The sequence below is a fragment of the Neolamprologus multifasciatus genome, chromosome 7 (assembly GCF_963576455.1).
Source record: "Neolamprologus multifasciatus chromosome 7, fNeoMul1.2, whole genome shotgun sequence".
NCBI lineage: Eukaryota > Metazoa > Chordata > Actinopteri > Cichliformes > Cichlidae > Neolamprologus > Neolamprologus multifasciatus.
Window position 1 is genome coordinate 28,083,189 of NC_140445.1, and position 17,561 is coordinate 28,100,749.

General features: G+C 39.5%; 1 protein-coding gene across 3 annotated transcripts in view; it reads left to right on the plus strand.

The window, feature by feature from the left end:
- Positions 1–17,561, plus strand: part of strbp (spermatid perinuclear RNA binding protein) — a 94,517-nt gene that overhangs the window by 58,444 nt on the left and 18,512 nt on the right. For all 3 annotated transcript variants that reach the window (XM_085168810.1, XM_085168809.1, XM_085168812.1), the window contains exons 4-9: positions 6,710–6,972; positions 8,238–8,406; positions 10,606–10,864; positions 14,930–15,045; positions 15,851–15,946; positions 17,343–17,454. In XM_085168810.1, coding sequence (XP_085024936.1) covers positions 6,710–6,972; positions 8,238–8,406; positions 10,606–10,864; positions 14,930–15,045; positions 15,851–15,946; positions 17,343–17,454 — 1,015 coding nt within the window. The remainder of the gene's footprint in view (positions 1–6,709; positions 6,973–8,237; positions 8,407–10,605; positions 10,865–14,929; positions 15,046–15,850; positions 15,947–17,342; positions 17,455–17,561) is intronic.

The following is a 17,561-nucleotide window of genomic DNA, read 5'->3' on the forward strand; positions in this document are numbered from 1 at the left end:
GGCTGCCAGCTGGTTAGCTTCACCAGAGCTTGAAATGGAGTGTAATTGGTAAGTGTGTGGTCTAAAAGCTTCATGCAACAATGGCATATGAAGGTATATGTGTACACACATACACAGCATGGTGTGTGCTGGTGGCTTGCAGACAGTTAGGATTTAACTATTAAAAATGTGCATGTTTCTAATTCAGTTTTCAGGAAAGAATGCCAGGTAAAAGTTTACTTCACAATGTTGTTAGTTATTTTGGATGCTTGATAGGCTTGGATAGTCATACCAGTGCCACCCAGTGAATTTGATGTTCCTCCTTTGGATTGTGCCACAAAAATATGCCATCATAAGCTTGGAGGCATGCTTTGATGGGATAGACTGCCAGGAACCAGCTCCCAATTCTCATCCATAATGTGAGAGCTCTGGTGGAATGATCTTTGTAGTTAAACAGTAAAGTTATGTTTAAACTGTGTTAATATAGTACATGATTCAATTTTCATCACACCCTTACTATATCATGTCTAGCATTAACCTCCTAAGACCCGGACTCTTCCACGGCATCCATTTTTAATTTCTCTTTGATATTTGGGCTGATTGGGACCTGATGAATGTAAAAACAAAGAATTCCCTGATTTTTTTTTACCTGATTTTTGTTTCTAAGAAAAATGAGATCCATATATGAGGATATTTTTTTTAACGACCCCTAAACAAAAACAGTCACCAGAGATCATTTGTAGCAGACACGGCTCAGTAACAGCTGCATTACACGTTCCAATTAACAATAACAGTGAGAGACCTGAACGTCTCTAAACCTGAACGTCTGCGAGAACAGTCCTGAGATTCATAATAATAACAAATACGTTCTAATACCCAGTAAGCTTTTGTTTATATGCCGACTTTATTTTCCAACTGCCATTAAAATGCATACCAAAACATAATGTGCTGATATTGGACACAAACTGATTTTGACACTGGGGGCTGTTGCAGATATCGAGATCATGATCCTCGTGTTATAATTATCATGTGTGATATGCACACATGCTCGCAGGACTGGGAAGCATACTATCCAATTGACCTCTAATTTATATAGCAGTCAGGTTTATCTCGGTAATCCCTAACAGACTGATGGTACATCATCAACCTGCCAATGCAAAAGAATATTGATCAAAACGTCCCAAAATCACCTGTGAAACTGAGAAATCTCTAAACTCGTTCAGCATACTTATCATCTCACTAAATGTCTACAACATCATGTCAGTACACACTGACTCAGGGGGTTGATTCTTTATAGTGAGCCCCATTTAACTGCTCTGATTTACTTGGTGATCGGAGCAGCTGGGTAACAACTCCCCCCGCCCTTGCAGGTCGAGTAGTTCTTGCTCACATACATAGATACAGACACTCTCCTCGCAATTTGGTTTATGGCTGCAGAAGCTTCCATTAGCAACAGCTCATAAAGTTTGCAACCGTCGGTCTGTTAAACACTGTTCTGAGAAGACACACAATATGTGGTCGTCACTGCACTTTAGGTACACAAAGATACTCTCACAGCAGGTACAATCATTTTCTCTTAAGTAACAAAACTGTTTTGGTTTTATTTTTTTTATAAAGGCAATCAATACTTTTTGTTTATTTTTTTGCAACCTGCAGTTCTTACATTTTTTTTTCATTTGGCCAAAAATTAATTCAGAGAAATAATGCACTTTTAATTGATAAAAATTGTTCATGTGTTCTGTTTGTTAAACAGCTGTTTCTACATTATAGTACTGTGTCGACTAAGCCTGGTTCTCAGACCTTATTTGGTATGTCTTTCTACGTCACCTGGCTGTCTGTGTCCCACCAATGGGGCCATCTCACAGATAACTTATACCCATAACCTGAGAAGACAGCAGTTGAAACCACACCAAACTGACTGAATTAAAAAATTCAACCTGTCCGTTTAAGCCTCGATACTCCAAATTAAGATATGATATTATGGTTTTTATTGGTTGTCTATTCTTTAAAGCTGTCTTAATTTACTCCACCAGTTTGTCTTACCAGACTGTTAGCAATTCACTGTGACTGGAGTGTGTAACCCTGCTAAATGTTCTTGTGACATTCGTTATACTGAGCTGCAGAGGCTGTAAGGCTGCAGTGTTGGTTTGTCATTCTGTTAATGGCTTTAGCTCACTCGCTCTATTGAAAGAGTGTCAGCAGTTGAAATACAAATTGGACTATTTAGCATTAAAGCACCTTAGCAAAGTTGGGATGTTTTATAAATATAAATATAAGCAGTGCTTTTCAAATTGTTTAAAGTTTACATGCAATTTCCTACTGAGAAATCTTGATTGTTTGAGCAAAAGGTATGCTGATTTTGAAGTTGACCAGCACATTTTAAATAAGTTGAAACATTAGTGGGGTTTATCAGGCTTCTTTTTATCAGAAAGCAGACAAAAAAGCAGGGAGCATAGCATGCAGTCTGGGGTGGACTCAGACACGGGCCTCTTTAGTGGCACCTGCTCAACCACGTGAGCCAGACAGCACCCTAAGTACTGGTGTTTTTACCATTATTTTTTATCATTTTTACAGCACCCATCATATAAGTCTATGACATTTTTGACAGATATTCCAAAGAATATGATATCATATTTCTGAATATTAAACTCTTCTTTCTGTGACAGGTCAGCACACCTGTAAGGCATAAGCTTCCACACACATACTCTTGTAATATACCTTCTTGCAGCTGCTTCCTATATTTAGAGTGTATATATTATTTGTTTACTATCCGTCTACCTGTTTGTGGCATTTTTGACAATATCAGTAATATATTCTAAAAAATATTATAGCAAATTTTTGAATATTAGTTTTAAAATGTATGAGAGAAGTATACAGAAAGGATGATATCCATTTAAGAACCATACTTCCAATGTAATTTGTCAACAGACTACAGTGAATAAAGAACACCTTCAAATTGAGGGAAAAGCTCACAAATCCAAATGCAAACATCAGGCAGGACATAGAGAGAACTTCTGAACAGTATGGTACATCACTCTGTTTTTGTTTATTTAAAATAATCTTTAGTTATGAATCCCCATAGCTTCCCTAATATGTTCCATATTTTAGTCTTTTGATGGCAATTTGTTTGTGTGCCAGGATATTGCTCCCACATCAGTTTGATACATTCACTGGCTTTCATGTTAGATTAAATTATTATTGATATTCAGCCATCTGTAGTTGGTAACAACCATACACAGAAATCTGTGTTAAGGTAAATTGCACTAAATGGAATGTTATTAAAAATTTGTGGGCAACTTTCAACTTTCAAGGGGTTTTTTTTGTTTTGAAGAGAAAATGTTTTCCAATTGTTGCTTGCTGTGCCAAAAGCCTTGGTTTAAGGTTAAGGCTGGGATGGTACTGGTTGGGGTTTGGGCAAGCATAGGTCCACAGAAAATGAATATCAATCATTGTGATGTCCTGTCAAGTGATAGGAAGACGACTGAGTGTATGTGTGTGCATGAAGGCAGTCCTTGGATTTCAAGTAGATTGATGGTAGCACTCATGCTATACTGTGAATGCTACTTGAAAAAGCTCATCACTTCTGGGCATGTGTTTGTGTGCTGTTTCTGATGCCTGGTGTGCGGTTCTCTTTGAGTAGATGTGGGTATGTGTGTGCAGTGAATAAAGGAAAATGTGGGTCTTGGAGATAAGCAGGTCAGCTTTACAGCTTACTAACAGCACCCTCGTTTTGAACTGTATGTGTCGTATGCACCTCGGGCTCCCCAGAACAATATGATAACCCCGGCTGTTTAAAAATGAACCCCATCCTTAAGATCCAAGCAATCATGAAACAATATCTTGACTTCTTCTTTAAAATTAAAAAAAAAAATTTAAAACAGGAGAAAGCAAAGCGAGGGAAGTAAAAATAGACAAACCGAAAAGAATTCCAATGATCATAGCAGTAAAAGAGAAAAGTTGAAAATAAGCAAGATGAAAACCACAGTGACAACTCTAGCTGGTGTTCTATTTTCATGTACGGTCACAAAAAAATCCAGACAGTGAAAGAGAGCTGAAATTGAGATTATAACAGAAGTGATGTTGCTACTAACCATCCAAGCACTCAAGAACAGGACTGAAATAATGTCTTACAACAGATATTAATTATCTCTTGTATGAGTATTCCTGTTATTAATTTAAACAGCTGGCACAGAGATTTTACATTATGTGTATTGCAGCAAATTGTATGCATTGATAATAGATTGTAATACATTTTCAATGCAATTATGCTGAGCAAAATTAGAATAGCTAATGCATAACACTCAGATGTTTAAATACTTTAGCACTGCAGTTTTTCCCCCGCTGAACAGTTAGCCTTGTAAACCTCTATCCACTGAACTCTGTGAAAGGATGAGGAGTGTTTTCATATGAATCCACATAAGCACCGCGGACCCATCTGGGTGGTATTAACTGCAGGACACAAATCACAAAGGCACCGTTCCACCTGCTCCTCTCCTTCTTCTCTTTACGTCGCCAATTTGTCTCTGAATTCAGCCTCTGGTCGCACAAGCATTTCTGTCATTTATCCTTGTTAAAGATTCTGCACTGCTCCCTTCGCACTCCTCTGTTGTTATCTATTCTCTTCCTTCTTGGCCTCGGTGGTAGGTGCCTTCTATATTCTGTAATTTACACTCCCTCTGTGCTACCCTTTTCTGAAGCCTTGCACCTGATATCTTTGTGGTGTTCCCCCCTCTTACCAAGTAGAATCGAGCATGTGAAGAGCTGACATGAATTCCCAAGGCCAGAATATCTGAGTGACATGTGGGATGGACTCAGTGAGATGAATTTCTGATAGCCATGTGTGCGTGTGCATATGTGCTAGGGTCAGTGGCAGTAAATAGGAGCTGTCACTGAAGTTAGAATTGATTTCTTTCCTATAAAAGAGATAACATGTTCTGTGAGCACAAAAGCAATTTGGGCAGACAAAAAAGCCAGTTGCACGCACACTTTGTGGGATAGCTGTGTTGCATTTTAATTTTGTGTGAAAGGCTTTTTTTGGGTTTTGTTGTTTGTTGTTATTATGAATAAAGTGAGTCCTTAGCAGGGAGTCTAAAGTGTTTGTTTGATGGATTAAAGCTCAATCTGCTGTTAAAGAATGTCCTTGCTGCAGGGAAAGGAAGCTGTTTTTATACGTGTTCGTTTTAGAGATGGACCGATCCGATATTACCTATCGGTATCGGTCCGATACTGACCCAAATTACTGGATCGGATATCGGCGAGAAATAAAAAATGTAATCCGGTCCATTAAATATCAAAAAAGCACCTCACAAAACTTGCTACATGGCGTAACTCGCTCATAACCGTAGCACGTTGCAGCAGTATGCATCACGTGATAGAGCGGCTGTGTGTATTTGTAGCCTCGCTAGCAAACCAGCATTTCATCTCCGGGGAAGTTTTCCCAGAGAGAAGTAAAGCAAGTGTGTAAGTTCATCTCTGAATGTCTGTAAAGCGTTCCCACGTTAAGCTTAACAACAGATATATGGAGCGACTGCCTCTCTCTCTCTCTCTCCTGCTGCTACTTCAATCGTGAAACTGCTTAATGATCAGCTGATCGGCTTTTCTGTTGCGAGTCCGTCTCTCTTCTTAGTTTTTGGCCCACTTCTCACCAGAAAGAGGAAACCAGCGGCTGAACAACAGCAGCACTATTAAGCTTGATAAGCTGTTGTTAGAATTTATTTAATATTACTTTCTACACCAGGATCTTTTTCTATGTAGCTGACGGCTGGTAACTGTGCAGGGGCGGATCTAGCAAAGTTTAGCCAGGGGGGCCGATAGGGCATGAACAGGGAAAAGGGGGCACAAAGACATACTTTTCTTTCTTGTTCTCATTTAAAATATCTAGCTTTTAATAAATAATTATCTGACTCTTACACCCAAAGTTTTAATCTGATGTGAAATATATAGAAGTCCATTACTGTATATAGTAACTGTTAAGTCTAATATACCCTAATAAGCTATAGTACTTTTTCCTTTGGGAAGATACCATCTGTGCAGTCTGCAATTCTGTTGAAGAAAGATGTTGAATCTATTTAATTATTCTTGAAAAATAATTTCTTTCTGTGCATTTTCCCCCCTGCATCAAATTAAATTTGATTACATCGATTAAGCATCATGAGGAGGAGGGTGGTTCCCTATTTGTTTTCTTTTTGCTGGGAGTTTGCAACCCTATTAGTTAGGTTGCTTAATATTTCTGCTAAGTACTCTTTAAAATAGTAAAGAGTACTGACTGAATGGGCACTCTGTGGTGGAGGGAGGAATGACTCGTTTGACCTGGGCTGGCAAAGTTTGCTCACAAATGTGCCACTCCATCCTCCCTACCAGAATAGGGAGGATGGAGTAGGTTTAAGTTTAATAGATTGATCAGTGTTGCTGAACTATGAAATATTTTGGGCGCAGTGTATTTTTTACATACAGGTATAACAGAATAGCTTTAGTGTTATTATTTATTTAAACTTGAGTATAAACTTATACAAAATGCAACAAGATATTAAAAAAACCGTTTTATTGATTAAAAAACACACTATATCGGATTCATATCGGTATCGGCAGTTATCCAAATTTATGATATCGGTATCGGACATAAAAAAGTGGTATCGTGCCATCTCTAGTTCGTTTTACAGGTATGCAAGCCCGTGTGTTAGTGGTTCCTGTACGTTTTAATCTCTCTGTTATTTGTCATTCTCCCTTTCAGAGGTCCTTTCGTTCCTTCAGTAACGATGACCGCCACGTCATGGCGAAACACTCCACCATCTACCCCTCCTCTCAAGAGCTGGAAGCAGTTCAGACACTGGTATCCACTGTCGAGTGTGCCCTCAAACATGTCTCTGATTGGATGGATAAGAGCAGCTGCGAAGTCCACAACCAGTTTGACAGCCAACCAGCAGACAGCACAGAGGAGGACGACCCTGGTGATGAGCCCAGCGAAGAAACTGAGGATTCAAGTGATTGCTACAGGTAGGCAGAAGAAACGCACAGTGGGGCTTTAATTCATAATTTTTGTTGATGTTTTTTTCAGTTAATGGATTATTTTGTCACTCAAACACAAAATAATTATTTTGTCAAACCTACAAACCATAACCAAAGACATGTAATGTATTACATCAACAGTTCAGTAAATATACCTATGCCTTTAAAGCTCACTAAAGACATTTTCACACATGAGCTTCGGACAACATCAGCATAATAATAATCAATCAAGTGTCTCACTACAAAAAATAAAGTTAACATGGGTCTATTCCTGGGTGGAGCATGCAGGAGGCATGGACACATGACATCCACGCCAATGGTGCTACGGACAGTTATCTGGTCTATTCTCTGAAATTTGCATTCTCACATTTGGTGCCTCCTAAATGAGAGTTCACTCCTCATTTAAACACTAAAGTGTCAAGTGTACAAGTTTTGGATTTAGTTTAGGTTTTGTACAGGGGAAATGACTTCCTAGAGAGATGTCATCACTTTGAAGCCACCAGTGACTTTACAAAAGATAAGATTGTCTCTCCACATGTTGAGGAAGTTCTGTGGCAAATAGCTGCATTTATGAAAAGAAAGGCACAGTTGAGAAGCCAGAATTTCTTCATTCTTATGTCACATAAACAACTTTAGATTTGTTGTTTATTCTTCTTTTGCAACCTAGAGTACTGAGTCACTGACAAAAAAATGTTGGTACTTATTAGTGTTGTTTACTTCTCATAGAGACTGTTCATGCTAAATACTTTTTTATGCAGAAGGAAGAAATGAGGTAAATACACTTCTCTGAGGTAGAAGGATCATATGTTGCTCAACAGGAAATGAAACAGCCTCCACTGGGGGCTCCTTCTTGAATCTTTTTATTAATGGTTCAGTAGTTTTTATTGATATCTTGAATTGTCTTGTCTGATCTTATTTTGCTGTGTGAATTGGAATTTTAGTATTTTAATCTTTCAAACACTTTTGTGTTTGTTAGAGATTCAGATATTACGCTGATGAAAAGAGGTTTGGATCTCCTATTGAGTCGACTTTATGCCTGCAGTGCAGTTCTGTTTTTCAGGTCTTGCACAAAATTGTAGGTTAATTTTATAACAAGGTTATTGTTCTCTTTCATCATATTTAACTCCCTGAGAACTAAGCATGGATTCTGTCTTTGATATTTACTAATTATGAATTAAAGTGTTCATATGCACATAGCTTAAAATCTCATACAAGAGAAGACTTTATATATTTATTTATTTATGTGTTTACAGGGAGTCCAGCGGTGGCGGCTTGTTGTGTGGAGTGATGAGGATCGGCCTAGTGGCCAAAGGACTCCTGATCAAAGGCGACATGGACCTGGAGCTGGTGCTGATGTGCAGAGACAAACCCACACAGACATTGCTGGACACTGTCTGTCACAATTTACCCACACAGATTGAGGTTAGAGACACACACACAAATGCACCGAGGCATGCATGCTTCTCTTGTTTTTTCACTTTCACCTTTAATCTTTGCATTAAACGCGCAATCACATCAGTCTGACAAATGTAATCCAGGAATGCACTATTTTTACATCACACTCTTCTTCAATGTCAGAAATTAAGCCGTTTAAATAGTGTCTGTTGTTGAGAGCTGGTGAATTCAGGAAGAATTCACCAGCTCTCACTGTGTTGTGCTTGTGAGTGTTGAGGAGAGTGTCATGAGTGGTAGCGTGAGCATAAGTAGGCAAGTGACAGCAATATTGTCAAGTGAGAAGTTGAGAGGTGTTTGAGTATGTATGAGTCATGTGTGATTAATACTCTCGTCATTACGTCAGTGTCACATTTCCTCATTAATAAGTCATGGCAAAGAAGTGAGGTCCTGACTTTCATACATACAAGATACACACACATACACTTACAAACACACACACAATACAGCTCTCTGAACGACAAGTATCTCTTTTTTACAACCTGTGACTTTGACCCCTGTTTGTTTTATAGGATTTATACCATGTGTTGTTTCAGTTGGGTTACACACCATTTAAATTATTTCATTTGTAGGATATACATCACTGGTGAGGGGATCTGACTGGAAGGGAAGGATTTAGCAATATAACAACAAATGTAGGGAAACACTTTCCAACGTGGCTGGCAAGTGCAGAAATTACCCAATAAATAAATAGTGCCAGAGCACAACCTCTCTGCTCACAATTACATTTTGAGGTGGAGATGGAGAAAAAGAGCCTGTGTGTGTGTGTGTGTGTGTGTGTGTGTGTGTGTGTGTGTGTGTGTGTGTGTGTGTGTGTGTGTGTGTGTGTTTCCTGTGGGTGTGTGCACACAGAGAAATAATCTCATGTTGCGGCCCAGTGACCAGCGATTTTGAATTTCCCATCAGAGCCAAATGGGATGTAGATGGGCCCTCTGTGACTCACTGCTCATTTAAAGGCCAACTGGAATGTAGACATAGCCCAGATATACTTGTTTTTGTCACTTATAAAGACTAGGTAGCTTATTTTCCTTTAATGTTGTTTTCTAGACTTAATCTGGCTTAATCTTGTCAGCTACTCATGGCCAACTCAAGCTTAAATTTAGTTGAAGAGGGTAAGGTCTGTTTTGGGCTATTACAAAGACTTGAATTCACTGTGATTTCAACCATTACCAACCGTTACAGTACACTGAGACTTAAAGTGCACATAACAGCAGGCAAGAAAATGATTGGACTCAATTAATGATGTCAGAATTGTGTTTGACAGCATGAGAGTTCAGACTTGTTGTAAAGAACAGACTAGCAGCCTGAACACTCAGGAACGCAGGCAAACGAGCGAATACAGATCTTCCTTATTTAACTTACACATAAGCTTTATTTGACATCCCTTTATTCAGTATTTTTAATCACTCATGACTGTATATGCTTCATCTCGGCCTCTGTGTGTGTACTGATCTTTGCATGTCTTGTAGGTGATATTAAGCGTGTTAATTTGTTTAAGTTTGTTCTATACAGTACAGGTGTGTTAAGTAACGGTTGTGGCTGCTGCGTATGCTGACATGAACATATTAGCATAAGTCATCATGTCGTAGTGCTGACCAGCGAGGTCAACTGTAATTAATTTCTTCAGAACAAAGGTTGAATGATGCACAGTGTGCACAAGGAAACAAATGGGTGTTGAGAAAAATACATAAACAGTGTCTGAAAAACTTATACAGAAGATTCGCCAGATTTCATCAGATATTACTTGATATCTGTGTCTTCAGTAGATTTTTACAGCTCTTCCAGAGTTTTATATATATATATAAAGGCTATTTGATAATTAGACGCAGAAATTGGGAGTCTATATTCTAACCTGCCAGTGATTTGAAAAAAAAAAAAGAAAATATCTTTTGAAGAGTCCATGCGATCTTTCTGTCTTCTTACACAGTCAGTTCTGTGGTCAGAAGTATCCCTGGGTGTTTTTATGGTGTCCACAAGACTAACTACCATCACTCATTTATTTTCACATGAAAACTTCCCCTTATTAAATCTCTTGTCGTACCTAGTGATGTTGTTGTGGTGTGCTTAAGCCGCATAATGCTGAAATATATTTTGCTTCTTCATCTGTGCTGTGTCATATTGTGGCCATGGCCTCTTGACTATCGAGTTATGTCTGTTGACACACAACAGAAGCTGACAGAAGAGAAATATGAGGTCACAAGCTCGTTGCCTGAGGCGGCCATCTTGGTAAAAACGACAACAGAGCCTAAACTCACTTTGAAGATTACCCTCACCTCACCGGCCATGAGGGAAGATGACGAGGAAGAAGAGGTGGAGGAGGAATTGGAGGAGGAAGAGCAGGAGCTGGAGAATGGGGAAGAAGGAGAAGAGGTGGTGGAGGGGGAAGTGGAGGAAGAAGAGGAAGACCCAGAAAGCAAAAATGGACGAGGTAGGAGCATAGGAATAGGAAAGTTATTCTCTGTTTGGCCACACCTCAGCACACGCACAATCAATTGGTCTTTGTGTTAACTATGTATATGTTATTAGAAAACTCCACATTTTTTGTCAGACAAGAGGTTTGACCTCATGAACTGATGCTGACACAGGACAAGACAGGTACAGGCAGAGGTGGGTAGAGTAGCCAATCATATTTCAGAAAAACAAATACTCAAGATGAATTTTTTAAAAATGTCGACATTATTTTACTGATTTGACAGCCTGCTACACGGTGATCCGGGTTAGTTGCTTTCAAGTGTGTAAGTAGAACTTTCTTTATATGATAGAAAGCTAGTATTACACAGTGCTTAGAGTCGTCAAAGATGACAAAAAAAATCTCCACAAACAAGATGCTGCAGACAAAAATATATAAATGTCAAATCAAGAAAGCATTAATAATGATCTAAACCCCTGAGGATGGCTAGTCCCTAATCTAGGAGCCAAGAAAAATGCTCATTCACCACAAATCTCAAACTTTAAGTGGGCCAAAGCCAGGAGCTGTGAACCTATCAGGGCCCAACAGGCTGCTAATAGGTAGGAGATCAAAACAGCATTGTTCTTAAGAAGTAGTGAGTGGATTAACAGTTTTTAATGTCACTCCTGATTTTCACAGAAAACCTGTATAACAAAATCGAGGTGATAAGAGATTAAGCAGCTGAACTTTGGACCAAGTGCAGCGACATCTTGGCTGGAACAAGTATTAAGTGTATTACAATAGCCATTAGTCGATTCGATAGAACAGCGTTTGTTTGTTAAACCTTTTGGAAAAGGGAGACACAGTTTGTCAATAATTCTTAAAGGAGAATTTATTTTAACCTGGATCGTTTGTCATTAAGGTTGTAGAGATTTAGGGTAGCAAGGAGTCACACAAATCTGGCAACTCATCAGCTGACCAAATCATTTGGTGTCAGTTGTGTGTGAGGGCATGGAATTTTATTAACATTATTCTACATTATATACACCAGTAAGTAAATATGTTTTTAAATTGCATATAATTTTCCTTTCCACTGTCGCTAAGTACTTGGTTAAATGGGGTCGTTTGATTTTTGGTTTTTTTTCTCTGTATTATTTTAGGATCTTTACTTTACAGTAAGAAGCACCTTGAGGCAACTGCTGTTGTGGTTTGGTGCTATATAAATTAAATTTAGTGAATTTTAAGTAGAGAGCTTCTCTACTCTATGCCCCATTCACAATAGTACTTTTTTTTGGCAACCAGGAATCGAACCACCACCCTTCCGTTTAGTAGATGACCTGTGCTACCTCCTGAGCTACAGACCCACTCATGCAGGCCACACCTTGACTGTTCTTCAGTCTGTCTGGTTAATTTGAATTGGAAAGCCAAATTCCAAGAATAAAGGAGACTAAAGTTTGGCCAGTGATGTTTTGTCTCTTGAATCTGCCACTGTAGCAACAGCAGTTTTTCATGGCTTGTTGCATTAATGCCTGAATTAGTCCCCTTATCCAAACCAATTATTACAGAAATACACTGCTCTAAAATGTTTTAGTTACTCTAGTTACTTTATGACATTTTACAAAGTAATTAAGGAAAATCGAGCTGAAAAGCTCTGGTGTTCAGTCTGCTAACAACCCATCCCCATTCCCCTGTTTTCATGTGTAGCAGTTACTGGTTATAATTGGTTGTGGGATGTAAGATTGGGAACCAAGGCCAGCAGGCCAGCGAAATCAATAAGCAGCCAGTAGCAAGCTGCCCATCTATCCTGTGGCTCTCATCCAACTAGACACTCAGGTCTCAGAGAGACATGAGCGATAGCACGAAGGTTTGCCGTACATCATTCCAGATGCCTCGGCATGATAGAGAGGACCCCTCGTATTTTCTCACCAAGGGGAACACATCGGTTTGCACACATGTTCACTCAGCTGCAAGGAGGAGGAGGCCACACACACACACAGTCATATTTTGTAAAAATACCTGTCACACTGGATATCTAACTCTACAGATTTATGGCGATCATATTTTAAAGTGCAGGGTCAAATGCTTTTCACATTAACACATGCAACAGCCGGCATAAACACCAGTGGTTTAAGACCAGTGGCAGTGCCTGTTTTAGCTCTGTTTAGGCTTGTCAGGAAATGATTAGCAAAATATTAGGGAGATTAATTATCCCTAAAAAAAAATTTGTTAACAAAAACTTTCCATGTTTCCATGAATGCAGATTGTTTCCATAAGCTCTAGCTGAAATGTTAGACGGTGAATTATGTCTTCTCAGCTGATAACAGGTGATCATTTATACAGTATTTTCCAGTCACTTTAATCCCATTTGGGAATTAGGGTTAATGTTAGTAGGGTTAATTTTATACATTTGACAAGTTACATTTTTATGCTACAGATAAATATTTTATTGAAGATATGCACATGTTTTGCATGCATGTGTGTGTTTTACTCACTGATGCAGCTCACTTGCTTTGTGTGGTAAAGGTGGGGGGGGTTCACTCCTTTTTTTAAAAAAAATCTCCCTCTGTACTCAGTTATAAAGGGTAATCCAGAGAGAGATAATGATAAAAGAAGAGCGCTGATTGAGAGAACAGTGGGAGGACAAGCGAGAGGAGAAAGACTAATGATCTGCTAGTAGCTGAGCTGTCCAACACACAGCTGGGCCCAGTCTGACAGACCTTAGGATTTACCAGGACACGTCACACTGAAACATAGATTGCACACTAAGGCATGCCATTGTCAGGAAACGCTACACTGCATTTTATAACGCAAGATAAATGCTTTCACTCCGGCACGCATCGGACGCATTTGACATTTAAAATTAATGCCTCTCGAGGCTAGGATTTTCTTTTTATGGGAGACTGATGAGGAAAATATTTACCTAGTTGTGTTTTCGTAGAGCCCCAAAGGGCTCTTTAATGTGTTTTATTTTATCTCCAGTTGGTCCCGCGCACAATAAAACCTTCTTTGGAAACCCCATGTAACGGCATTCATTCATACACAGCTGCGTTTGATTCAGCTTGCCGTGCATATCACAGACTTTGTGCTGTTTCTCGAGTAGTAGGCCAGTTGAAGCTGCACTAACCCAGCCAGCCCTGTGTGTAGGGCAGCATGAATCAAATGCTTACATATAAAAGTATAATGCTCTACTTTTACCAACCATGATGCTCTGACTAAACCCTGCCTTGATCCCTCTTGTGTTGTGTTTGTCTCAGACTGGGTCAAACTATCTTAGATTTTTTTTTCTTTTCCTTTTCAGTTCTACTTTAGGAGCGCTTGATTCTGTGTTTGCCCAGACAGGTTGTTGAATTGCTTTCTCTGCACCATCATTTTCTCTATGAGCCTGTGAAAATCAAGTGCACCTTAAGTAATGCAGAAGACAAACAAAACTGCTATTTTGACTCCTGCCTGGTGCAGACTGGATCAAAATAAATAAAATCCTTGTCAAATACATAAAGGAGAGATTGATTTACATTGCTGGGCACAATAAAAATGACTCGATATGCTCCAACTGTGCTCACACACAGTAAATCAAACACTCCTTAGGTATTTGTTTTGTGTATGTCTGTGGGGGGGGGGCTCTCCATCCCACAAAGTTGTCTCTTCCTTTGTAACATTGGTTGCTCTGGGTTTTTTTGCCACTGAGTGGATTTAAAATACTAAACCGCTATTCAGTAGCTTGTGCAATTTTCAACACATCTCTTTCTAGGATGGACAGTAAATTTATGATAATATGTGGTGCAGTCAACACACATTTGACTCATCCTAGTGTTGAAAATGGCACTCCATTTAAAGAGTGAGGAGCCCTTGATGGGCATCCATTGCGGATCTGTAATCCGTGCAGCGAGTGAGCACTTTGTACAAGGAGAGAGCAACTTTATGGCATGAAAAGCACCTTGTATGTACCAAAAATATCCATGCATGTGTGTGTGTATGTATGCTCGCACACACGACTTCGGGTGTGTCTGCGTACATTCACGCGCGCAACACTCAAACACACACACTCAAAGCTGACGTGTGTGTGTTTTACGTTCTCTATATTGGGTTGTTATTGTTTTGTGGCAGTGTTGGGTGCTGCTGCGCAGAGAGAGGAGGCTGAGGAGGAGGAGGAGGGGGAGGTGCTGGATAGACACAGATGTCTGTTGGCCCTGGCAGCGCTGCGACACGCCAAGTGGTTCCAGGTCGGCACCCACTCACTTCCTGTCTTCGTGCCCGATGCTTATTGTAGCCTGACGACTCACCCAGAGAGAATAGTCAGATAGAACTATACTGCCTGTTATGCATACCCAGGGAGTGTAAATGTACTGATTTTACTAAAATAGTGAAATTGAATGTGTATGTTAGAACAAATGCAAATGCACTAATGTTTTCTTTTGTCCTCTAATTTGCATTTTCAGTTTGCAGGATGTTGTTTTGCAACATCATGGCAAAAAAAAGCCACTTTATACACACCTGCTCCAAAAGTTTAGTGTAGAACTGGAAAAGGGTGAGATTAAAAGTTTTTTGTAAAAAAGTATCGTAGGGCTACAAAAGCAATGGTTGATACTTGTTTTTCTTTTTGGCAATTATGTGAACCTGCCTGCTCCGTACAACATGTCAGTGCTTCCCTTCAATTCTCCTTCCATACCCCTTCCCATCTATCTCCCGACTCATTTACCTTATTGGCAAAAAGAAAGAAGAGGAAACAAAAGAAAATAGTGGTAGCCTGTGTATATTCTAGAGACAAACACAAAACACAAAGAAAAAAATAATAATAATAAGAAATAATAATAAACATATATGTTCAGTAAACTAATTCAACATCTTTCGCGACACAGAGTTTTAGAAAGATCCAGTCGCTTCCTTTTGACTGTGGCTTTGTGATTTTCTGCAGGCGGTAGTCTTTATGTGTTTGAACAAATACCACTGCTCCTATACTGTTCCCTTTTCTCCTCTCCTTTAATCTTCCTCTTTGCCTCCCTCTGTCTTTCCCTTCCACCGTCTCAGGCTCGAGTGAACGGACTCAAGTCCTGCGTTATCGTTCTCAGGATACTAAGGGATATGTGCAATAGACATCCCATCTGGGAACCTCTGAAGGGATGGGTGAGTGTTGTGCTCGCCTTGTTGCTCCTGTGTTCAACTACTTATCATCTGTAAATCACGTGTTTTATGATAAAAACTAGGCAATGTATGTAAATGAAACAGGTTACAAATGGAGCTACTTGTGTAGATGGTTTAAATACACTCACTGGACACTTTAATACGTACACCTTGCTAATGCCAGGTTGGACCCCCTTTTTCATTCAGAACTGATTTAAGTATTCATGGCAAGGTGCTGGAAACATTTCTCAGAGATATCAGTCCATACTGTATGACAGAGTATTGGGGTCACATAAAGAAAAAAATGTTAGTGTTCATTTTGAGAATAAAGTTGAAATAATATTTTGAGAAAAAAGTCAAAATGCAGCGATTAAAGCTGTTGTTTCAAGTCAAAGAACTGCCACAGCTGCTACACCCTCTGCAATATGCCTTTTGTAGATACGCTATTGACATTGCACTTCACACTCAGTCTTAGTGACATGAAAACTGTTTCTCTTTTAGCACATAGCACAATGTGGTGATAAATGTTGAAAAGATGGTGCAGAAAGCTACATCTAGTCAGAAGGAAAAACTGGGGGATAAAGTTGTTTCACAAACTCATCTACGCGAGGCATTTTGTTAAGGTTATATCAGCCCTAGTAGTTGTTTCACTTAAATCTCTACATTTTGACTTTTTTCTAAAAACAATATGTTGAGTTTAATCTGGAAATTTTGACTTTATTCTCCACATTAACAATAATATTTTTGTTTCTTAATGTGACCTTCATGCTCCTTCATAATACATCTCATAATAGCAGCAGATTTGTCGGCCACACTTTTTTCTTATGTTCTGTGGTCTAATTTTTGGAGATCCCATACAAACTATAGCCTCAATTTTCTGTTCTTACCTAACAAGGGTGGCATCAAGTTCCTGCGGCTGGAGCCCATCTGCTCCAAAATTCAGAGTGTTGTGCATTCAGAGACACTTTTGTATATATCTCAGTTGTAAAAATTGGTTATTTTGCATTCCCTTTCTATCAGCTTAAAGCAGTCCGACCATTCTCCTCTGACATCAACAAGCCCAGCCAAGCCCATTTCTACAGATGGTTGTGTGGAGAAACCCCAGTAGATCATCAGTTTCTGAAATACTTAGACCAGTCTGTCTAGCATCACCAACCATGCCACATTCACAATCACCTAAATCAACCTTCTTCCCCATGCTCAGTTTGAACTCGATCAGGTCTTCCTGACCACGTCTACATGCCGAATGCACTGAGTTGCCATGTAACTAATTCGAAATTTCTGTTGAACAGGTGTACCTAGCAGCAAAGTGGTCAGTGAATGTACCTTTTAATGACACATCACCCACATTTCTCTATTATTGCATGCTTATCTGTTTTTATGTCAACTTTTTTCACAGCCCTTGGAGCTTATCTGTGAGAAAGCCATTGCCACCTGCAACAGACCCCTTGGGGCAGGAGAAGCGCTGCGCAGAGTCATGGAGTGTCTGGCCTCAGGCATACTGCTCCCAGGTACTTGGTGTGGTGTATTCATGAAGGAATTTGGCTACATTCACACTGCAGGCGAAAGCGCATCAAATCCGACTTTTTTGACCCCATGTGACCCATATCCGATCATG